Below are 22,607 nucleotides of genomic sequence, written 5' to 3' on the forward strand. Positions count from 1 at the left end.
CTGAGGTTACTTGTGTCTGCAGCCTCTCATCTGAGATGGGCATTGGAGACCTTTCTTTTCCTTTCTTGGGTCTGGGAGCCACATTGCAGCTCATTTCCTATTGGTATGGGGTGGGGTGGTTTATGTGGGGGTGGGGGTGGGCGGGACTAGAATTGGCTTAAATTTTCATCAATTGAAATTGGCACTCACTACCTTAAGTCAAATGGTCAGAGTAGATATCAGGAAAATTAGAATTGTGTGGCATCTTGTAGGATACATTGAGAAAAACCACCACTTTTGTGATGCTATTGTCCCCTGAAATGAATTATGAAAAAATTTCAGACAAGCCAAAATCAGGGGGCCCTCTACAAAATAAATGGCCCATCCTCTTAAAAAATGTCAACATCATGACAAACAGAAAATTGCTCACCTTCTCGATCGAAGGAGACTAGAAGGTTATGAAACTAAATGAAATGTATGTTTCTAGAATTAAAAAATATTTTTCTCTCATGTTAAAGGTCACTAGTAGGAAAGTTGGGTCAATTTGAATGACTGCAGATTAAATAATTTTGTATTGTTGAAAGACAGATTGGAGCTGAGCTTGTTGATAACAGCAGAAGTTTTGCTGAAGCTAAAAGGTTGGATCATTTGCAAAAACTGAAGCAGCATCGTGCTTCTAGGGATGGGAAGTGACTTTTTTTTATAGATGTAAAAAGGAATTTAGTTTGACTGCTATTGATTGGTTGAGGGTGTGTCTTTTTTTTTTTTTAACATAGAGCACTTGGACTTTATTTTTATTTTGTATTGGGTCAAACATAAAGGAGAGTCAGTTGTCTTAGTGGGGATTTCAAATTTCAAATGGCATCAAGAGAAATCTCAAGAGGGAGTTCAGCAAAAAAGTGGGGTATGGGTTTCTTGGCTCTGAGGAGTCTCCTGGGCTTTCTCTGCAAAATTTTATCAGCATGAATGTTAATTTTTAATTTTGATTTGATTTGGATTGGGCCATGTAGGGGAATATCCTTGATTGTGGAAAAAACTAAAATATTAGCAGGTGATGGGGCACCACATCAGAAGCTTACTTCCAATGGTCCAGGAAAAAGAAAGTTCTTTGTACTATACTTGCAACTTTTCTGTGCGTTTGGGATTGGGATTGGCAAAACCTACAAAATATTGTGGACACTTTTTTTCAACCTACTACAATGTTCAAAAATAGAGTTCTTGTTTTCAGCCCTAGAGATGCTCCTTCCCATCACAAATCTCCACCTCTTGCCTGTGGAAAAAGCCTAGAAGTCATCCTATTCCTCTCTTTCTGTCAAACCCTCCATCGAGCTACCTCTGCTATGGGTTGAATTGTTTATATGTTGAAGCCCTAATCCCCTAACTCAGAATGTGGCCTTATTTGAGGATAACGTCGTTACATATGGAAAGAGGGACGTTAACTGAGGTCATACTGGAGTGCGGCGTGCCCTTAAACCCATATGACTGGGGTCCTCATAAGAAGAGGACATTTGGATGTTGAGTCAGACAGAGAATGGAGACGGCCGTGAGATGCGGGCAGAGCACCCCAGGAATCACTGGCAAGCCACGGCCAGAAACCAGGAGCCAGGGATGGAACAGATTCTTCCCCACAAACTTAAAAGGAAGCATGGCCCTGCCGACACCGTAATTTCAGACTTGTGGCCTCTGTAACTGTGAAACAACCTCCTGCTGTTTTAAACCACCCAGTTCGTGGTACATTGTTACGGCAGCCATAAGAAACTGGGGACACTGTCCCCCATAGACCTCGACTCCGCCCAAGTCCATTGCTTCTCCCATCTCCCTAATGTAAGCTCCACTTCCGTGAAGGAGAAGGGGGAGAAGGGATTTCTTGGAGAGATCCACGGGAAGCTGTTACCAGCGTGTGCCCTACAGCTAAGCGTCTGGCAGGGGGCCTGAAGTCACGGCCAGTCAGAGGGACGCTGGGCTCAGAAGGCAGGAGAGCAGAGCCAAGCTGGGCCCGCTCTGCACCTCTGCCTTTGTCCTCAGCACCTAACTGCGCAGAGACCTTACGAGAGTGATGCACGTGGCCTCGTCCTCCTTCAAACCCTGTGCAAGCTCTCCTTTTGGCCAGCTTTAATTGTGGCCATACAAGGAAGGGATTCCGGGAAATGTAGTTGTTGGTTGAACCGAGCTGCCAGAGCGCAGCCCATCACCCCATCCCCGGACTGCCCAGTCTAGAGTAGCCACCTGACCGCAGTCTATCTCATTACCCCATTGGGCTCTCTGCTGGGCACTGGGGACCAGCTGCCGTTCTGTACTTTGACCCTCGTGGCATTCCACACTGGAAAGTTAGCCCAGAGACCTCCGCTCTTGTCAGATTGTTGCTGTATCTCCAGCACCTAGAAGAGGAGGGGCACATGGTATTGAATAAATGCCCCCTACCACCTTGACTTTGATGATTCTCTATGTTTGGATCTCTTACTTGCACCGTCCTATTTCTACTCACTAATTTCTTTTATTAGATGGGAATTACTAGGACTATTTTGGTTTCAAATAAAAAAAAAAATCCCATTCATTGACTTAAGTAAAAGGGGAATATATTGGTTCATGGAATTGAGAATTCCAGTGAGTTCCAGTCCCAAACTTGGCTGGGATGCAAGAGGCACCAATGACCTTTTCATTTTTTAAAATATTTTTTGAGATACCTTCGCAAACCATATAGTCCATCGTGCCAATGACCTTGAGATCTGTTCCGCTGCTTGTGTGTAGGTTTCTACCCGCAGGTCATCTTTGTCCTCCGGGAGGCACCTGGGAGTTCAAAACTCCTCCCGAGTTCCATTGCAATTCAAGCTTCTTTTTGCTTGTAGTCTCAATAAAATCATAGGCATAGGAGGGGAATTCCTAAAGAAGAGAGATGCTGTCAAGAGAAGGAAGGAAAATGGATGCTGACTGGGCAAGTGCTTTTGTTCACTACAGATCTGTTGTGAGGGGCAAGAGGTGATACTTTAAAGTGTCGTGTGCATAGTGAGCCCTCAATTAATGAGTTACTGCCACAATAATTATTGTATAATCAGTAACACTGTATGATGGCATTATTTTGTACACTGTAGGGTACCAAACCAATTTTAGATATTATTATCCCTTTCAGAGTTCAGGCGACATAGACAGCTGGGCTCAGGAGCAGAGAGGAGGAGGAGAGCTCCTTTCTTAGGTCTCGGGGTGGGAGGGGTGGGTGGATGGGGCTGGCTGGATGGAAAGCCTAGTCCTCCTCTAGTTCTCAGTTTAGCCACTGGGTGGCAGCCTTATCCCGCTCTGGACCCTTCCCAACAGGGTTCAGCCGGGCAAGCCCACTGGCCTAATTTTCTTGTAAGCCTCAGGGTCCCCATTCCTCTCATCAGGCCTCTTGCCTGAGACTCTCTTAAACCGGAAATGGTGGGGTGGGGGCGAGGGGGAGGACAGATCCACGCATATAGAGGACGTCAGTGTCTGTCCAGGTTGCCGATGGGAGCAGGAGCAGGAGCAGGGAAATTTTTGTGAGTCAGGGGTATCTGGGAGTTTGCAGGACTGGCAAGAGGCTGGGTGTGCATTTAAGGTACGGTCTGGGCAAGGGACTCCCATGGATGTTTGCCGTGTTGTGGCGGCCCAGCACTAGCTGAGCATCCTTGTTCTATTTGAGCGATTTCCAGCTTCTGGGTCCTGCCTCCCCAAAACTGAAGCCCGAGAACTCCATTCTCCAGGCTCCTCCGGGCAGGCTTCAGCTGCGGGATGTCACTGTGGAGGGGAGAGCAGCTTGAGAAGAGGGGTTCTTCCCAAACCCATTTTGCTGGCAGAGACGGCAGAGGCATCTGGCTTTCTCTTGGAGGCAGGGCAGTAGCAGCTGCAAGGGCAAGCTCCTGACCCAGAGTTGGCAGCTCTGCAGGGGCAGTGGGCAGTGGCGGCTTCCTCTCCAGCCAGTGGTGCGGCGTTGCTGTGGGCATTGCTTCTTGGAAGTTTGACCTGTTTTCCAGCCCTCCCATCATTGTGTGGGTCACCCAATTTTTTTTTTTTTTTTTTTTTTTTTTTTGTACACAAGAACTTATGTGTATTGCAAACAGAGAGAGAGAAAAGGAAAGTCAGAAAATGGTCAGAAGCATAACACATAAGTTTTAAATTAAAACATTTTAAAGCATCTTTGTATTCTGCCCTAATGGCAACAAAATTAATAGGAATGAATGGTCATCTTGCTGCCTGCTACCTACCGTAGCTGGAAGTTATTTTTGCAGATCTGGTGAGCAGATTTTGTGAAATATGTAATGTGAAGGAAGAAAGCTTGACAGGTCTACACTGCAGACTTTGGACTTCCAGTAGCAGGAAGTTTCCTTCTGGCATCGCCTGCACGGCCCGGCAGGACAAGTGACTTTCTGATGCAGGGATCCTCTGTGGTTGGGCTGGGTGATAACGTCTCCTCTTCTGACTGGGTGGGCATTTTCAGGCCTCTGTATTTCTTTCATATAGCCAACAAGCTGCACGTAATCTACACTGCATATGAGGTGGGACCCCAAGAACACCCCTGGGATGAGCTCATGTAGCACAGCAGCTCATACAGGCTCACCCTAAGAGGGGATTCGGGCTGGAATGTGGTTCCCATGACTCCATTCCCAGTGCAGATTTGCTGGAAGTTGGGATGTATACTTGTTTCAGTTTGCTGTCAGCTTCTGCTGCTTTTAGGCATTCTGCTGCACTTATCTGTGAGTGGTTTTCTATGTGTAATATTCAGTGATGCTAGTCAATCACTTCCAGGGGAGGAGGTCTTGGCATTTATCGTTGAAGTCTTTGCCATATTTTTCCAGAGCCTCTTCAAGTAAACGTGCTTCCGAGGCTGACCATTCTTCCATCTCACCTCTGCAAATAACACATCCTCCAAACAGTGTTAAACCACTAACGGCACTGCTCAGATCATAGCTGTGGCTATACAACGAGTCCACAGCATGGGCCAGGGTGATGCCTTGGAGGCTGCAGCTGGAGGTGCAAGCTAGGCTGCCTCACAGAACGGGGCAGGCAAAAGGGCTCCAAGGAATGCTCCGACAGCACCTGCTGTAACCAAAAACTGGTCAGCCTCTCAATCTGCAAGTGGGCTATTTGGGTCCCAAACTTTAGCTTCCAATTTTGACTGTTCTCTGGCATCTGATGCTCCTTCTTAGCTTCCAATTTTGATTGTTCTCTGGCATCTGATGCTCCTTCTCAGAGCACTTCTGCAAGGTCTGCCTGATATCTAAGTCCCACTCTGTTACCTAATAGTATTTCAGCAGAGGGGTCATAAACCAACGAGTAGAAAAAGGTATCCTCTTTATTAAGATACAACAGCACTGACTCCGTCTCATTCAGGAGGACAGCAGCGCATTTTCCCCTGATATGTGTTGCAGTCAGAGATTCATTCTGGTGTGACAAAAAGAGTTCCCTGTGTTTCAGCTGATGTTTCTATTTATCAGTCAAGTCGGCCTTGGTGGTTGTTTCTGATTCTTCTTCAGTTTCTTTGGCAGGCAAGCATTGTAAGCGTGTTGAAATATCTTGTCTTCCATAAAAGCACACTTCTTTGCTTCCATGTTGCTACTTGCAGTCTTATTGTGTTCTTCTATCTTTTTGATTAGGTATGGCTTGCTGGAGAAATTCTCAAAGTAGGCATAATTTTATTTTTCTCTTCTACAGAAGTTGGATAGGAGCAAACAGCAGAGAAAACTTCCAGGCAGAACTCAACTACTTACCTCTGGCTGCAATTCCCTGGCCCTACCAAGCCACTTTCTTGGGGGCTCTGACCCAGTACATGTTTGGTTGCCATGTCTACCCACCTGCTTGCAGACCCATTATTCTTTTTAATAAACTCCTTTCTTGGTTTAACCAGCCAGAATCAGCTTCTGCTACTTACAGCTTAAAATCCTGACTAACGTAAGTACTAATCTTGATTTATCACGTATCAAGTGCTAGGCTTCTTTAAATTCTCAAAAACTATAAGGTAGGAATCCTCATTTTATGGATGGGGCAGACATTCAGAGAGGTTAAGTGCTTTTGCCATGATCACACAGCATGGAAGCATCAGAGCTTAGATTCTAACACAAGATACGATCTTTCTGCAGTCCGTGATCTTTCTTGTGGGCGGGACTCTGATTTCATCGGGGCAGGGATGGTGCCTGGCATACTCATCCTTGTACCCCCATTGCCCAGCACACTGCCTGACACATAGTAGGTGCTTTATAAATATTTTGACTTGAGTAAATACCAGATGAGTGAGTAAATGAAAATGCCACATTGTCTTGTTCTTGGAGTGTGGTTGAGCCCTGGGTAATACATCAAGCAGCTTCTCTTTGGAAAGTATCACCTCTGTCTTTAGGGTCCTTTCCTCCTCGGCATCCCAACTCTTGGGATGGCTCTTACTGCCTGGCTCCTGCCCCTCCTGTGCATTTTGACCTTTCTTAACCATCAAAGGGAACTTTGTGGGCTGCCTGCCCCGGGAGGTGAATTTGAACCATGACTAAGATGATGTTGACAGTTCATTTCCTCTACATGCAGTGCTCCAGGTGTCAGAGTGGGTCTTGGAGGGCAGGGTGGCTGCCATGGTAGAAATCAAGGAGCTGAACAGGGTCATCTGTGCCTCCAGGGTGTCGGCCTGCTCACCTGGCCTGGAGAGTGGCCACCCAGCTTCTGCTCACACATCTCCTCGCTGCCACAGTAGCCTGCTCCATTTTTAGAACTGCTCTGGCGTGGAATAGTCTCCCTTGGGTCTATATAGCAGTCATTTCCCTATAACTTTGGTCCTATTTGAGTCCTCAGGAGCATTGCATATTAAGTTCATTCTTTTTTTCTAAGTGACAGCCCTTCAAATATGTGGAGACAGCCACCTGAAGTCTCCTGGATTCTGCCCACTTCTCTCCCACCCTGCTCCCAGGGTTTCTTCCCTAAATGAAACATACCTGGCTCCCCCAGACGTTGTTCTTTGACTTGGTTTTACATATCTTCTCCTTGTAGTACTTCTGCCTTGGTCAAGCCCCACTGGCCAGAGCTTCTCCTGAGGTGTGACACCAGGTATAAATGCCACACCACAAGGGTGGCCTGTCCAGGGCAGGTCAGAACCGGGGGCTCCAGATTCCTCATTACAGATACATTATGACTGTGTTCAAATTCTGGCTCTACTTCTTACTAGCTGTGTGACCTGGGGCAAGTTACCAAACCTCTCTGTGCTGCAGCTGTCTCATCTGTAAATTGGGGTTAATAATGACATCTATCTCATAACACTATCATAGAATGGAATGAGTAGATTTTAAAAAACATTTCTTATTGTGAAATATAACATATATACAAAAAAGCGGTAAATTCAAAGAATGTTTTAACAAGTGGTTAGATAACAAATTGCAAAGTTTGGTATGGGTTACAGTTTCACAATTTCAGATTTTTCCTTCTAGCTGCTTGAAGGCACTGGAGACTAAAAGAAATATCAGTATAATGATTCTGCAGTCCTACTCATTTGATAAATCCTATTTTCTTATGATTCTTCCTTCTCCTTCGATCCTTCTCCAAACTTTAGGGATATTTGGGCTTTGCCCATTTTAACTTTTTTTGTGTGTTGAAAAGGGGTGTCAGCAATATGGGATAGGAGGACAGAACAGGTTGATGTTCTTGGAGAAACTGGCAGTTCTGGGTTTCAGGACTTGTTTGGCCTAGGAACAATCTGAAAGTTTTAGGTTTCTGAAAAGTAAACTTAGTGTGTGAAACTTTGGTAGGATCAATGAATAAATATTTGTAAAGACCTTAGAACAGTGCCTGACAGTGTTATAGAAATGTAAAATAAAAATAAAACTATCGGTGCTGCTTAAGACCCCCATAAGTGCTATATAAGTGTTATTTTTGAATACACCCGTGTGGCCCAATATCTTAAACAATTTTGAATGTCTACACTGCATTGCCTCCCATATTGAGTTTACAGCCAATTTAAACCCCACAGTCTTTTCTTTTTTCTGTCTAAAGTACGTTTTACTGCTAAGACCTGTTCATTCAGCACAGGTTGGGTAGTTTCATTTTCAGAGGGAGCCCAGGAATTTACATCTGCCCCTAGGATATTACATCATCTCATCTGCATTCCTCCTCAAACCACTGAGCTACTTTGGGCCGCTGTCCCTTGCCTCCTAGCACGTGTGTGTGTGTGTGTGTGTGTGTGTGAGTGAGTGTGTGTGTGTGCCACGTGCTGAGCCTTGGGAAGTGCGGCGCTGCATGTTGGCGTGGCGTGGTGGAGCCTCCCGGAGCCGCGTTTCCTGCACATGCGATGCAGGGTGAAGGTGCTCCCCGGGCCCCTGCCCGCGGGGGTTTCTCCACGTGTGCATCAAGGACCACCTACGTGGGACTCCCCCTCTTGGGGCTGAGATCCAGGAAGCGGCAGTTAAACAAGTGCCCCGGGAGACTGCAAAGCCTCGTGTAAGGAGATGGAGGAGCTTGGCGGGGTGTGGCAAGCTCCCCGGCGCGCCGGGTGGCAGGCGGAGGCTGCCCACGACACCCCCTCTCTTGCCTCCCTGGGCTTCCAGCTCCTGAGGCTGGCTGGGAAGGATCCCTCACTGGCCAGCCCGCGAGAGCTTTGCTGACGTTCACCACCTCGTTTCCAATGGCCCGAAACGCCCTTAACAGACAGACCCTGCGGGTGAACTTGTTGACAGCCAAGCTCAGGAATAGGAAAGGGCACAGCTGTCCCCGGAGGCCAAACCACTGGCACCTAGAGCTAGGGGGCAGAGACCCTTTACAGACCACACCACCCCAGCCCCGTCTGCGGTTTCCTTCTCTCCTGCTTCCCTGCCTTCCCCGGGGTGGGGGTGGAGTCCTTGGTTAGATGTCCATCAAATAGCTGTGGCTTTGAGCAACAGGCACAGAGAGATGCCCATCTGCAGTGTTCCAGGCACTCGAGTCCCCCTAAGCCAAGTCTTCCCGCAGAGGCGCTCACAGGCTGGACATTGTCCCTGAGCCTGGGGTGAAACGAGGTCAGGCAGAATCCATCCCCAGCCAGGCATGAGCTCTGCTCACAGCACCCCATCACTGCCCCTAGTGGGGCCTTCCTCCATGAGACTGGGCAGGGGCGCTGACCTGCGGCTTTAGCCCAAAGGCATCTTCCCTGGTCAGGGACACTGTCTGCACACTCACACACGCGCACACGTACATGCACACAGACGATGAACATGGGCAGGTAACCGTGGCTGCTGTGCTTCTATATGATCACTTCGTTCACGTGCGCATTCACTCAGTCATTCATAAGGATAGTAAATATCCAGCCCCTTAGTGGCAGATGCTGTAGAAGGTGCTGGGATAAAGCAATGAATAAGGCAGACACAGAAACTGCCCTCAGAAGGGATGAAATTCAATGGGAAAGAAGAACATTAAACAGTAAACGAAGCGTGGAGCCCCAGTATATAACCAGAGAGTACGCTAAAATATTTTACCTGCTGTTGTCCACAGATACCAGCTGAATTCTAGAGACCCTCTTCTGGGCCAGGTGCGACCACGTGGTGGTGGGATGTGAGCCCACGGGAATGATCCCATGTGGGGTCTGGGGCATTGAGAGGCTGGAGGCAACAGATACTTAAAGAAGCATTTCAGTATCTTAACAACCTGATCTGACCATTCCAGTGAGTACCAGTTACATGTAATTTCTGGATAGAAGATACTCCAAGAGCAGGCAAGCTAGATCAGGTGTCAGAAAAGCCTTATCTGATCAATCAAGAGATACTTAAGCTGAGATCCAAAGATGGCTTAAGAGTTGAGGATTTGCATGGGCTTTGGGGGTGGGTGTAGAGAATAGAGAATGCTCCAGACGAGGCAAGCAGCACTTTGGTATGTAGAGGGGCCCCGAGGTGAGCAAGAGCGTGGAATATTTGAGGAAATGCAATTCTGTCACTATTTCCAGAACATGGAGTGTGGAGGGAGCGTGGAAAGGGCTTTGAGAAGGAATTAGGGGCCTCCCCAGCCACGCCAAGGAGATTGGGACCCTGATTTCATGGAGGTTAAATTTCTATCCCCTTGTGGAGTGGGAGATAGGAGGAGAAATTAAGTTCAATATTAGAGAAAACGTTCAATTCATGTCCACATGAGAGTCCTTCTCGCACAGGCGCGAAGGGGAGCAGCCAGCAGAGAAAAGCCTGAAGTACCTGGGACATTTGCTCTTTTTTTTTTTTTAGGTCTTTGCTTAAAGGGCATCTCCTCGGAGTGTCTTCTCTGATTGCCCTATATAAAATGGTGGCTTCTCCTCCCTGACTCTGTAGCCCCCTTACTTTGTTGTGTTTCTTCCCAGCACATATTATCATTGGCCTGTGGTGTTTATTTGAGTGGAAGCTCCCGGCGAGCATGTTTTTGTCCCCCCAGCACCTGGAGTTGGTTCCGGGCCCCTTGTTGAAGGGACATTGAATGGTTGAGGAAAGGTCCCACGAAAGCAGGAGTGACAGGCCCAGGGGAAGGGGTTGGCTTTAGAAGGGGAGAGGCTGGTTCTGCTGTAACAGTCACAAAGGAGGAAAGCACGACGCGGATGCAGGCAGGTTTGAAGATCTGGTGTGGAGAACTGATGCTATGCTGTTCCTTTCTGACAGCGCCACTTTCCCTTTAGGGCATGGAAATGAGCTCACAACCCAAGATGGAAGGGATGCTTGACAGAGAGATTAGTTTGGGGAAAGTGAAGACATTTTTATAGAGGAGAATATGAATGGGTCGTGTGAGAAATATTAGCGGGCTTGTCAGGCAGAGCTGGGAGAGTGGCGAGAGCCTTCCTGATTGACTGTTGGTGCTAATGTGCCTGGTTGTGTGGATTTTCTCTAAGAACACTCAGTTGCCCGGGTGGGAGCAGAGAGACGGCAGCCGGACAGTCTTCCAAGGCTAGAGTTTTGTGGAACAGATGCAACGTGAGAACACAGAAGCAAGGGGGTTCCCATATCAGTGAGGACCAGGAAGGTGAAGCTGGCTGTGAGGGAGGTACCTGGGTAAAATCTAGGAGTCGGTAAGTCGAGGGGTCTCAGTAAGGACCAAGAACTGATACGTTGGGAGTGACGGAGTGAGGGAGCTGGCTGGGTGGAGGGGCGCTCTAGAGTGGGACATCTGAATTTCTGATTCAAGGCTGGAATGGCTGGGGTGATAATTCCGGGTTTGACTGAGGGATATGAGAGCTTAAGAGGAGTGAAAGAAAAGGTCACTAGAGATGAGGAGGTCAAGCCGAGGGGCTGCAGTGCTGACATACAACACCAAAGTCACCCAGGGTGACCAAAAGCCAAGGTCTTCCGCAAATAAGGAGCATAGTGAGGGGTCAGTCCATGGCAGGGAAGCTCAGAGGACCCCAGGGCACGAGCTTCAGAGGAACATCAGCCCCGGGGGTGGAGGGGGAGATGACAAGGTGGGGTGAGGGAATGAGTCTGAATTTGCCTCAGATCCCAGGGTACTTGGGGTGCAGAACGAGTGGCAGTCTCCAGGAATCAGTCTCCAGGGAAGAACCAGGCAGGAAAGGGGAAAGTAGACAGGTGTTGATGAAGGTAGAAGTGAAGGGAAGTTATGGAATTCTAGAGCCTTGTAGAAGAATTTAGTTGGGAGGACAGAAAAACAGAGCCTGAGTGTTTTCTATGTCCACATGTATCTCTACCCATCTTCCGTGCTTTAGAATTACTCTTGTCACACTGCTGCATCTAATAGGGAAGGCAGACATTGTCTCACTCTTCCTTTTGTAACTTTAGTATTATTTGGGAGCAAATCAGCCTTGTAGAGAGAAGGCAAAGAGAAATAAACTCTAAAGCGTTGTTCTGCATACAACTTAGCCCCTGCCAGTTGCCGTAGCATAAGTGCCTGCTGCCACACTGCCAAGCTTCTGCATACAAGTTTTCTGGGATATTCTTTGAATAAAGAACTTAGTGGAAAGTGCTGGACCTGATGATGCTTTGCCTTTGAAATAGAGTATTTTCCTGAACGGTGTGCAGAGTTCTAGCCTTGTCTCTCTGATGACCTCTGCTGCCATTGCTACTGGCCCCACCATCCACAGTCACCATCCTGCCTCCCTCAAGAGCCCAGGTGCTCAGCAGGCTGCCCCTGACCTACAACCTGAGCTGACAAGCAGATATGGGCTCCCATGAAAATGTGCAGGGAATGTCAGAGAGGCTGTGTGTCCTCCTGGGTCTCTATGGCTGGAGAGAAACGACTGTGCTTCCTTTGTCCCAACTAAGCCTGAAGCCAGGAAACCTTGCTAGAATTGTGAAAATTTACTGTAAAGCCACCATCAGCTGTCTATCACTAAGAAATGTTTAACGATTCCAGTTAAACAGTCTGTATGCATCCTGGGAGGTTGGAGAGAACATGGGTCGTTTTGGAACCACATGTATCTATAGTTCAGGAGGGCTGGGGCATTGAAGACAAGGTGGGGTGATGAGAATGAGATTGCAGAGATAATCAAAGCCAGACCAAGGCAGATTTTGTTAGCCTTGTTAAGGGATTTGCATTTTATCCTGAGGGATGTTAGGAGCCACTGAAGGTCTCTGGGGGAGGAAGGTGGGAAGTGGCGTGGTGGAATTCACATTTCTGACAGGTCTTCTGTCCAGGGTGAGGCCAATGGATTGGAGGCAACAAGTAAAATCCAATGAGGGCTCCCTCATTATCCGTCTTGTGCTATCCAAGCTGAGCTTATGTGCGAGCAGGGCCCCTAGGGCTGTATGGGAGCCTTACTTTAACCTTGGGACCACCTCTTATTTTCAGAGGCACCCCATTCTGCCTGCTAGGATGAGGTTGGGGCTCTATCATACAGAATGGTCCTCACAAGTGACCTCACTGGAGTGTTTCTGACTACCACCAGAGAGGAAGGTGGAATGGTGGCCTGGTCAGCCCTGGAGGGCCCTCCCTTGGGGTAGGTGGCCATGGAAACACTCATAGGGATCCCAGGACTTCTCCTTCTAGCTACAAGTCAAAGTCTATCTTCTAGACCCTAGAGCAGTGTCAGTGCATGCCAGCCAGCAGGCTAGGTGGACGTGAGTTCTGGCAAGGAAATGAGAGGAGGAGTACTGTGGAAAGAGACACTGAGTCATTGCCTGTCCCACTCTTGTCCTTCAAGGTGAGGCTGCAAACGGCATAGCAGGATTTCCTGAGTTCGTGCTTAGTTGTCTTTTATTCTGAATCTATAATCCTTGTCTTGGTAATCTCACCAAGTCTCAGGGTTTTAAATGCAAGCTATATGCTGACGGCTCCTGTATTTATCTCTGGTCTGGACCTCTCTAAACTCAGTCTTGAATATCCCACAGCCTACTCAAAATCTATCCTTGGGCATTTACAGGCATCTCACACTGAAACTGTCCAGAACAAACTCAGCATCCTCCAAATCTGCTTCTCTCTCAGTCTTCCCCTTTTGGAAAGTAAATTCAACTCCATCCTTCCAGTTGTTTAGGACAAAAAATCTCGAAGTCAACCTGATGCTTTTCTCAATCTCACATCCAATCCATTATCCAATCATCCTGGCTTTACTTTCACTATATCCAGACTCTGGCCATTGCCCATCCCTCCATTGGAACCAGTTTAATCTAAATGCACCATCTAGATTATTGACTCCTAATTCATATCCTTTCTTATGCTCTTGCCCTCTTGTGGTCTGTTCTCCATTCAACAGTTTTAAAAAACTGAAATCAAATTGTGTCAGGCCTCTTCTCAAAATCTTCTATTAGCTTTCCATTGCATTTGAAGAAAAAACCAAAATTCTCACAATGGTCTTCAAAACCCTACATGATCTGACTCACCAGTTTCTCTGACTTATCTCCTCCTACTTCCCTTTCCCCTCACCCATCTCTTGCTCTCTGCACCAGTTACACTGGCCTCCTTGCTCTTCCTGAAACATACCAAGCAAGCTCCGACCTCAGGGCCACTGTCCTTGCTGTTCCCCTGCCTAAGATGCTCTTCCTTCAGAGATGTGCATGGCTCAGTGCCTCACTTCTTTTGGGTCACTGCTCAAATGTCAACTTTCAGTGACTTCTCTCACCACCCTACATAAAATAGTAATAGTGATACCCTCAGCACCGGCACCAGCACTCCTTAGCTTTCTACTCTGGATGTGTTTTTATCCATAAGTTTTATCATTATCTAACTTAGCCATGACAGGCTAAATTATACTGTAGTAATTTGCCCCAAATTTAAGTGGCTGATAACAGAAAAGGTTTATCCAATGGTATGCTGGAGCCAGTTTATATGCGCTCAAGAGATTCATCTGTTAAATTTTCAGGAAATTTGTGAGTTGGTTGTAAAGGACAACCATTATTAAAAATTAATCTGTATATGGGAGTGCAAGGGTAGTTCAGTGGTACAATTCTCACCTCCATGTGGGAGACCCGGGTTCGATTCCTGGCTGGGCACTGACCCCCTGTCCCCCCAAAATTCAACAAATGGTGCTACAGTAATCACATGGAAAGAGTGAAATGTGACCCCCACCATACAGCAACAAAAAAAATTATTCTATATAAACTTAAAATTAAAGTATATTAAAAAAGAGGCAAAATACATTAAAACTCACCATTTCTTAATTATTTTACATTTTACTGTTATCTATGTGCTTGAAGTTATGTCTCTTATATCTGTACAGTGGAAATACTATATAACGATGCACTATTCTGCTTCTCTACCTAACTTCCTATTCAGTGACATGCTGAAATCAGCCATACTAAGAGAATTGACACACTGCTGAAATCAGTAAATGCTGCAAATCAGGGTTCAACTGATGTATTTTCTTGGGTGCCTGTCTAGACTTAAGAAAATGATGGGAAATATTTGTGATTCAGATTAAACTTCAAAGTGTGTCATGCCTGTAGCTGTTACATGGGAAATAACACAAAAAAGGTTGAGGCAGCATTCTTCCATATTCAAAACCTCATACACAATTCAGCAAAGAAGTTGCTCACTCCACTGATGACCCGATGAAGTTCTGACACACATCTTCATTGTTTTGATTTGATTTCATCTTACTCATCAGCACAAATACATACATCGACAAATGTCCATGTTGGAGCTACACTCATTCATCAATGACAACCATTGGTTGATTTAGTATATAGGAGGTTGGATATAAGGTTTAGGCAAGGATGAATCAAAGCCCTCTGTGAAAATCAATTGGATGTAAAGTATTTCAATACAGAGTACTGTATATTCTATTATTTGTAAGCTGTAGCTTTTGTATCAGTGGAGTTCAGAGTAAGCACACATATTCCCACACATACAGTCATACATCCCATCCGTTCCTCCCTGGGAGAGCTGGTTGCTAAGCCTTTATCAGCCCACCACTGGGTGTATTTGTCACGCATACTCCATGTCCATCACGGGCCACCTGGACCAGGACCATCGGGGGCACTGCCAATTGCTGGGGCTGGGTGCGGGCCATGGGTAGACACACTATCACCTGCTTCTGCCTGGAAGTGACATTCATTTCCTTGGCTCATTCTCCATTGATGGAAGCAAGTCATGGGGCCACACCTATTTTCAAGAGGGTCGGAAGTACAATCCTACTCTGTGCGTGGAAGGAGGAAAAGGAACAGTGAAATATTTGTGAATGACTACCACAACATGTTAGGTATTTATGTGTTTTCTATCTGCCTCTTTCCCCAATATTTGAATATAAGTTCCACCAGAACTTTTTTGTTCACTGCTGTTTTATGAGCACTTAGGAGATGATCAATAAATATTTGCTAAGTGAACCTGAAACTTGTTCGAAGGAGGAAGGCTCTGGAAGCAAGCCCTCATGGATCAATAGGTTATCCTTTTATGTTTTCTCCAATTCTTGATAAGTGCTGTGTATTTCTTTATCTCCTTCCAAACCACTATATACATCTGGAAATTTGCAAACAGGAAGTCACATAGATGCATGTGGCACGGTGTCATTAGAACAAACTCTAGGGCCGGTGAAGGGAAATATCCTGGCAATGAGTGGCAGACAATACCTCAGGGGATGGCTCTACTGACCTGGGGCTGGGATGAGGGTGAGGCAAGCAAGGCACCTAGGGTGCAAAGTATAAGGCACCTAGGGTGCAAAATATAAAGGGGCCTTCACCCTCAGGGTGGTGTCAGTGCAGCACGGGCACACGAGAACGAGGCCTCCTCACATTGTGTACCCTAGGTGCCTTGCTTGCCTCCCCTCATCCCGGCTCTTCTCTGGGAAAATTGTGTCTTCTCCAGAAGCTTGCCTCACCCTCATCCCAGCTTTATATTCCACAGTTAAACAAACAGTTCAAACTCTAGCAGCTGCTTTTTCCAGACACAGCCAGACAGTATCACATGCAAGAGAGTATTGCCCAGAGAATAATAAACTCCTGAGGCTGAATACCAGCTCTAAGTGCAGACACATATGGCAAAGTGGTGGGTGTGGGCATCACTAATTCTAGGCTAAGCCTCACATGCCCCCCTCACAGTGGGCAGCTTGGGGCTCAGGCATTGACTTCATTCTGGTTGGGTTTGGATGGTGTCACACACCTGGTACGTGCACAGCAGTCCACTCCCATTGCTTGGGTACTTATTGCCTGGAGGAGGCGCCGCACCAGACCTTCACAGATGCCACTTCATTCATCAACCAGTGCCCCAGCCCTATGAGCTAGGCGTATCCTGTTTGTCCAAGGAGGAAACCGAGTCTCTGGGAGATGCAGTAACTCTCCCAAGGGCCACTAGGAAGTGACAGAACCAGGAATTGAATGCGATCTTTCTGAATCTGAAGCCTGGCTCTTCTGAACTAGGACTCCTCTCCCAAGAAAAACTAGAGGGACGCGATGTTACTCTGCTAATAGCATGGGTGTTTCCACGTTTGCTTCACATAACACACCCTCGCTGAACCGAAATAAATCCCCGTTTGACCATAACAGCTTTTTTTTCTTTCTTTCGATTTTTATTGAACACAAGTATTCTGACAGAATGCAAAGTCAAAATTCTCAGTTAGTACTCAGTATTTACACCAGTGAGAATGGGAACAAAGGTGGTATCGATGTTTCACTTGGTAAAAAGTTTTATAACAAGAGAGAAGGCCCCCGAAGTAGGGAATGCTGGGGAGGGATGTTAATGGAGGTCTGAAAACCACCGTCGGGACAGACAGCCTCGAGTGAAAACCCGGGATCTGGAAAGGCTCCATAGAAAAGTGTGAAAATAGAGTTTCACATCAAAAGCTGCACTAGATACACTACGGCCCTTCAGGATTGGGAGACCCTGCACCTGGCACCCCAGTGCCCCCACGGCAAACCTTGGCCATGCCGTTATTTATTTATGTGAATACATATGTATGGCACATACACACATAGACACATTGACATTGGAAACTAGTGGAGTTGACCCCTCCTTCAGAAATTATAAAAGGAAAATTATAAGCTTTTATCTCTTAACATAAAAGAACATCTTGAAAATAAAGTGACTCCCTCTTTGATTTTAGAGAAAGCATTGTTCTTTTTCTTTTTTTTTAATGAAGAAAAGGTAGCTCATGCATGCTGACAACAAACTTGTGTGTTATGGGAGAGAGGCAGACCAGAATATGGGCAGAGTCTTGGGTTCCAGCTAAGGAACTGGTTCTGGGGGGAGGGGGGTTCAGCTGCCCTGGGTTGGGTTATCTGAGGGCTGACTATACCCTTCTATCTCTTCCTAAGCTTCAGAACCAAAATCGGTTTGCCTAACCTCAACCACTTGGAGTGAAATGCACAGTCTTGAGGGTGTTGAGCGTGGGCTTGGCTCAGCTGGCCGAAGCCGTGAACATCCCAAGATAAGAAACTGGTCCCATGTAACATCAACCTGGCGATGGGAAGGCCCTGCCCCCTCCTTGCTGGGTCCTCTGTGGCTCAAGACACCGGGCTCTCCCTTCCGTGTGTTCGAAGGACTCTCTTTGCTTTACAGTTTCCTAAGGGCCTGTGCATTTGAACCACAGATTCGTGCAAGCCCCAGAATGAAGAGGCCAGGGCTGTGTATATTGGAGTCCTCCATTTCCATCCCTAGGAGCTGAGAAAATGCAAAATAACCCCACATTTAGCAAATGACAAGACCATTATTTTTCACAGTTTGAAATGATAATCTAGCATTGCCACTGATCAGACTGCAGAATTGTCAGAACATGGGAGAGCGCGGCCCACAGAACGGCCTCGGAGGCGGTCTTGCCACCTAACCTCTTGCTGGTTTGTACCCTAGGAAAGGAACGCATGCCAGAGGACTGATTTCTGTTTACTTATCAGCATCATCACCAACATCATTTAAAAGTTCATTTTCTTTTGTTTAAAGGCTTCAATTCCTTTTAAGAGTTATATTTTTCCTGAATTTTTTTTTCTGAACTATCTGCTATACCTTCCACAACCAAACTATGTTGAAGTTTTATTTCAATACTATGACAAAAACACGTTTCACACTAAAATATTCACGCATCCACAGTGCACAAGCTTGCAGGTCTAAAGTAGAATGAGAAAAAAAAAAAAGCAAAATTTCTATACAAAGGGCTGGCTTTTCCCTTCTCCCCCCTCCCATCACCCTTAAAGTCTCTGTACTTTTCCCCACTTGGTTTCCAATACAGGAAAGTTGTGTTATGACTCAAGATAGCAGTTTTTTTTTCCCTTCTTTTGTTTCTACAAATGCTGCCTAAGTGAACAGAAGGCCGATGTTACTTTACTTCAACAGATTCCCAAAAAAAGACACTAATTCCCTGAAGCACACATGGTCTTCTGCTCAAATCTAGATCCTGGGCTCAAAAGGAAATTGGATGCATATATTTTATTTGGCTTTCTACAAAAAGGGGATGTTTGGGGTAAAAAATGTGTGTTCACCAAGACCAGCCCCAACTATACAATTGCTGCTTCATTCAACAAAGCCTAAGGAGTCCTTCAGAAGGAAGGACGAGGGCCCCTGGGAAGCAGGTCCTTATTCACAGATGCAGGCAGGTGGCTAATCAGAAAGTGGTCTAACCCCCGAGAACAAGAGAAAGAACCAAAGGCCAAAAGGCAAAGCCATTCCAGAATGAGATGGATTTTCACCTGAGTTGGACACAGGCAAGAATTTTCAAATCAGAATGGGGGAAGAGCCACTGTAAACAATCATAGTTTATATAGTTGTCCTGTGCTAAAGCAAGCCTGTGATAAACCTACCCACCTCTAGGCGGTATTTGTTACTTAAAAAAAAAAAAAAAAGGCAGCTATTTTACATGGATATTTAAACACAACCAAAGTCAAACATTTGTCAATTTGTAAACACTGGAAAGCAAAGTTAAAGGAAAGAAAGGAAAAAAAAAAAACAAACAAAAAAAACCACGAAAAGAAGTCCGAATACTGCAAATTGAAATCTACTCCCAGAAGCTGTAATTTGGCATTCTTCCTACAAAACAAGAGTCTACGCGGGAATTGAATTCAGCTAGAAAGGGTGACACACTTTGCATACTGAACAAATACAAAGTGAACAGAAATTATAACTTATTTATGAGGTTTTACAGAGTTCAAACTTGACTGAAAAGTATAAAAATAAACTGTGGACTTTGTTCATTCGGTTAGTCTTAGTGTCTGAAAGTATTTCTCTGAAACTGGCCTGTGCCAATTGGGTAACATCAAGTGTGGTCTTTCTGAACCTAGATTTATTCTGAGCTTCCTAGATTCTTAATTTGGGGTCCTTTTGTTTGATTTTTAAATGGTTTCAGGGAACGGAGTGTCCTAGTTTGGCTGTGGTGTTTAACCTTTTTGTCTCATTTTCTTACGAGTGTGCAACAAAGGAACCCTTTCTATAAACTTAGAAAAAGGAGATCCCATGCCCATGTTTATCTGTTTAGTGTTTTTTTTTCTTTTTTAAAGGCAAAAGACACTAGAGGAATGAGGTGTATGTGTGTGTGTGTGTGTGTGTGTGTGCGCGTGTATGTGTGTGTGATATTGGAAATGCTCTGGTGAAGCTGTGTCACTTTTTGTTTCGATCTTTGCGTGTTTCTCGCCAGCCATCATGCTTTGCTCTCGTTCTCCGTTGTCTGTGTGGCATCGTTGGGGACCGTCTTGACATCGGCTGGCGCTGGCTTCGTTTCTGTCTCCTGGCACTCCGACTTTGCTTCTACAGGGGCCTTCCTGCAGAGAATCGGGAAAACAGCAACTCTGAGACCTCAGTCTGCAGTCACCTCACCCCTCCACCGGGTCCTTGGTGGGTAGGGGGCTTGTTTGGGCAGCTGCCTCCACCTCGACTGCAGGTAGGGATCGCCCGGCACCCCCCACATCACAGATGCCTGGGTCACACCCCCAGAACTTCTGACTTAACTGGTCTGCAGTATGGTTTGGATGTGATAAATCACCCAAGTGCTGCACTGATGGGCAGCCGAGGTTGTGAGCCAGCGAACCAGAACAACGAGTCCTATTCCAGCCCTAAGCTGCTGTCATGGGCTCCGCCTTTATCTGGGGTGGTGGAAGGGTTAGCAGATGCACCCTTTTCCTCACCTCGACCAGCCAGTATATCAGCAATTCAGCTTGAAAGAAATGAGGCATGCTGGGCTGGCCCCAGGACTGACCCCAGAGGACCTCTTTGCCAACAACCTGTTCTCGTCCTTCCCCCCTGCCCCCTGCCCATCTCACCCCACCCATGTTCTGTATTTCATGAGGATGCCTCTATGGCTTGTCTGGGTAGGGTGAGAAAATCCTTTGTTATTAAGGTCGCTTTCCATGGGAGTCTGGTGAGAGGGCTGAGCAGGCCCTAAGTTACGGGGTGGGGGTGGGGGACTTGCAGGGGTTCGGCAGGGCAGGGGTGCCAGAGTCCTTTATCTCCTGACACTGCGACCAGGGTTCCCTGGTGAGGCTCTGCTTGCAGCTCTCTGTGGGAGCATGACAGCGCATCTGAGGGCAGCCATAGGCGCCTCTACAAAAACCTGAATCTGACTCCTGCTTCCGAGAGCACCATGACAGCGCATCTGAGAGCAGCCATAGGCGCCTCTACAAAAACCTGAATCTGACTCCTGCTTCCGAGAGCACCGGGAACAAGAGTCAGGCCTAAGGATGCCTACCAGGCATGCACATTCCCCAGCTACAGCAGGTGCTACTGCATTTTGTTTGTTTGTTTTTCCTCTAACGTGGGCAGGCACTGGGAATCGAACCCCGGTCTCCGGCATGGCAGGTGAGAATTCTGCCACTGAGCCACCGTCACACCGCCCTGCTACTGCAGTTTGTATTGCATTTAAGAAACCTACCTGTAGGATTAAGGAGGTTCTCCTGAACTTAAAGACCCAAAGCTATCTGGTGCTTGGGAGCCCTGAGTCTGTCTTCCCAGCCACCCCAGGAGTAAGGAAGGGGTGTGGGCATCTCGGCTGGACTGTGACAGAACCTTCAGGATCCATCCTCTCCAAAGCCCCGCCTTGGGATCTACTTCTTTCCTCCCCGCCTAATGCTGCCTTTCAGACTGGCCGCCCGAGGGCTGATAGGGCACTTGGCCTCCTTAGCTGGTTTCTGGAGTACTGCTTTTTAGCTGCCCTACTGTAAGGTCTCCCTCAGGAAAAACAGAAGCCACTCCTAGGATGATAAGCATAAAACAATTAGCACAGCCTAATTAACGAGCAGGAGGCTGCTTGCTGGGGCCCAGCTGGCTGCCCCCGCCCTCTCTGCCTTTGCCCAGCCCCTAGCTGACAGCCTTCTCCGAGAAGCCCTGCACTGGTGTAAAGGCACAGCTAACAAGGAGGACACAGCACAGCACAAACGCACACCACCACGGACACCCCCCAGTGACAGCGGACACAGAGAGGCCGTACTCGGTCTTTGCTGGTGCAGGCGAGACAGAGCTGTCTGCAGTGGAAGGAGCAAGCTCAGGGGCTTGTCCACTGGCCCCAGCGGCGGGAGCAGGAGAGCCCAGGGCTGCAAAAACATCCTTTGCAAGGTCAATATCTGGGGTCTTGAAGTTCCCTTCGTCCATTTTAAAGTCCTCGCCCTGGGAAGGGTTTGTGGCGCCGACGGAGGCAGCCTCGCTCTTCGGGCTAGCGAGGGCCGTGGCTGCCTCGGCCGCTGGGCTCTTCGCGGCGCCAGGCTGGGCGGGCTCCAGGTCCGGGCCTTTGGTGCTGGGAGCCTCCTGCTTGGCTTGGGGGGCTTCTGCGGCAGAGACAGCCGCTGCTGCTAGCGGACTGGCTGTCCCGGCCGGGGTAGGGGCTGGGCTGGGGGCTGGCTTGCTCACAGCAGGGGCCTTGGAGGCCTCGCCCACTCCGGGAGGGGCGCTGGGGCTGAGGACAGCCCCCTGGTTAGCCAGGACACTAGAAGACAAATTGCTAGAGGCGGGGGCTGAGGTCGGTGTGTCACTCAGGTCAACAAGGGGGGCGACCTTCGGGGCTGCAGCAGGGGGTGGGGAGGCGGCGGAGACGCCCGGCCCCTTGGAGGGGGTGGCCTGGCCGGCCGGCACAGAGTTTGAGTCAGGCATGGCCGTGACCTGGGGGGCAATACTGGAGGTGAGGGTGGTGGTCTCACTGGTGGGGCTGTTCTGAGCAGTGGCAAAGGTTTCGGTGATAGTGTCAGAGTTAGTGGTGATGGTGGTGACAGAAGGCAGCATGTCCTCGACAGTGGCTGAGGTGTCAGCAGGCAGCCTGTGGGGAGGACAGGAAGTAGAAGAGAATAGACAATGAAGCTGAGACATGACAGAGAAGCAGGGGCAGAAGGGCCGAAGCCTGGGAGGGGGGTCGTGGGGCGGGCACGCGGTGAGCACAC

At 47.7% G+C, this 22,607-nt stretch overlaps 1 protein-coding gene, 1 long non-coding RNA gene and 1 pseudogene across 10 annotated transcripts in view; 1 reads left to right on the plus strand and 2 right to left on the minus strand.

Moving 5' to 3' along the window:
- LOC143644221 (uncharacterized) overlaps positions 1–22,607 on the plus strand; it is a 28,845-nt gene that overhangs the window by 5,376 nt on the left and 862 nt on the right. For 2 of the 3 annotated variants that reach the window (XR_013156560.1, XR_013156561.1), the window contains exons 2-4: positions 9,424–9,593; positions 19,883–20,125; positions 21,535–21,792. This is a non-coding gene — a long non-coding RNA (uncharacterized LOC143644221). The remainder of the gene's footprint in view (positions 1–9,423; positions 9,594–19,882; positions 20,126–21,534; positions 21,793–22,607) is intronic. The other variant, XR_013156562.1, reaches the window with a different exon arrangement.
- Positions 4,193–5,621, minus strand: LOC143643837 (metastasis-associated protein MTA3 pseudogene; annotated as a pseudogene).
- Positions 16,810–22,607, minus strand: part of NCAM1 (neural cell adhesion molecule 1) — a 345,586-nt gene continuing 339,788 nt past the window's right edge. For 4 of the 7 annotated variants that reach the window (XM_077112896.1, XM_077112897.1, XM_077112902.1 and 1 more), the window contains one exon: positions 16,810–20,006. In XM_077112896.1, coding sequence (XP_076969011.1) covers positions 19,886–20,006 — 121 coding nt within the window. In that variant the 3' untranslated portion in view covers positions 16,810–19,885. Of the gene's footprint in view, positions 20,007–21,667; positions 22,487–22,607 lie in introns of all 7 variants that reach the window. The other 3 variants (XM_077112894.1, XM_077112901.1, XM_077112895.1) reach the window with 1 other exon arrangement.

Source organism: Tamandua tetradactyla, chromosome 8 (genome assembly GCF_023851605.1).
Source record: "Tamandua tetradactyla isolate mTamTet1 chromosome 8, mTamTet1.pri, whole genome shotgun sequence".
Lineage (NCBI taxonomy): Eukaryota > Metazoa > Chordata > Mammalia > Pilosa > Myrmecophagidae > Tamandua > Tamandua tetradactyla.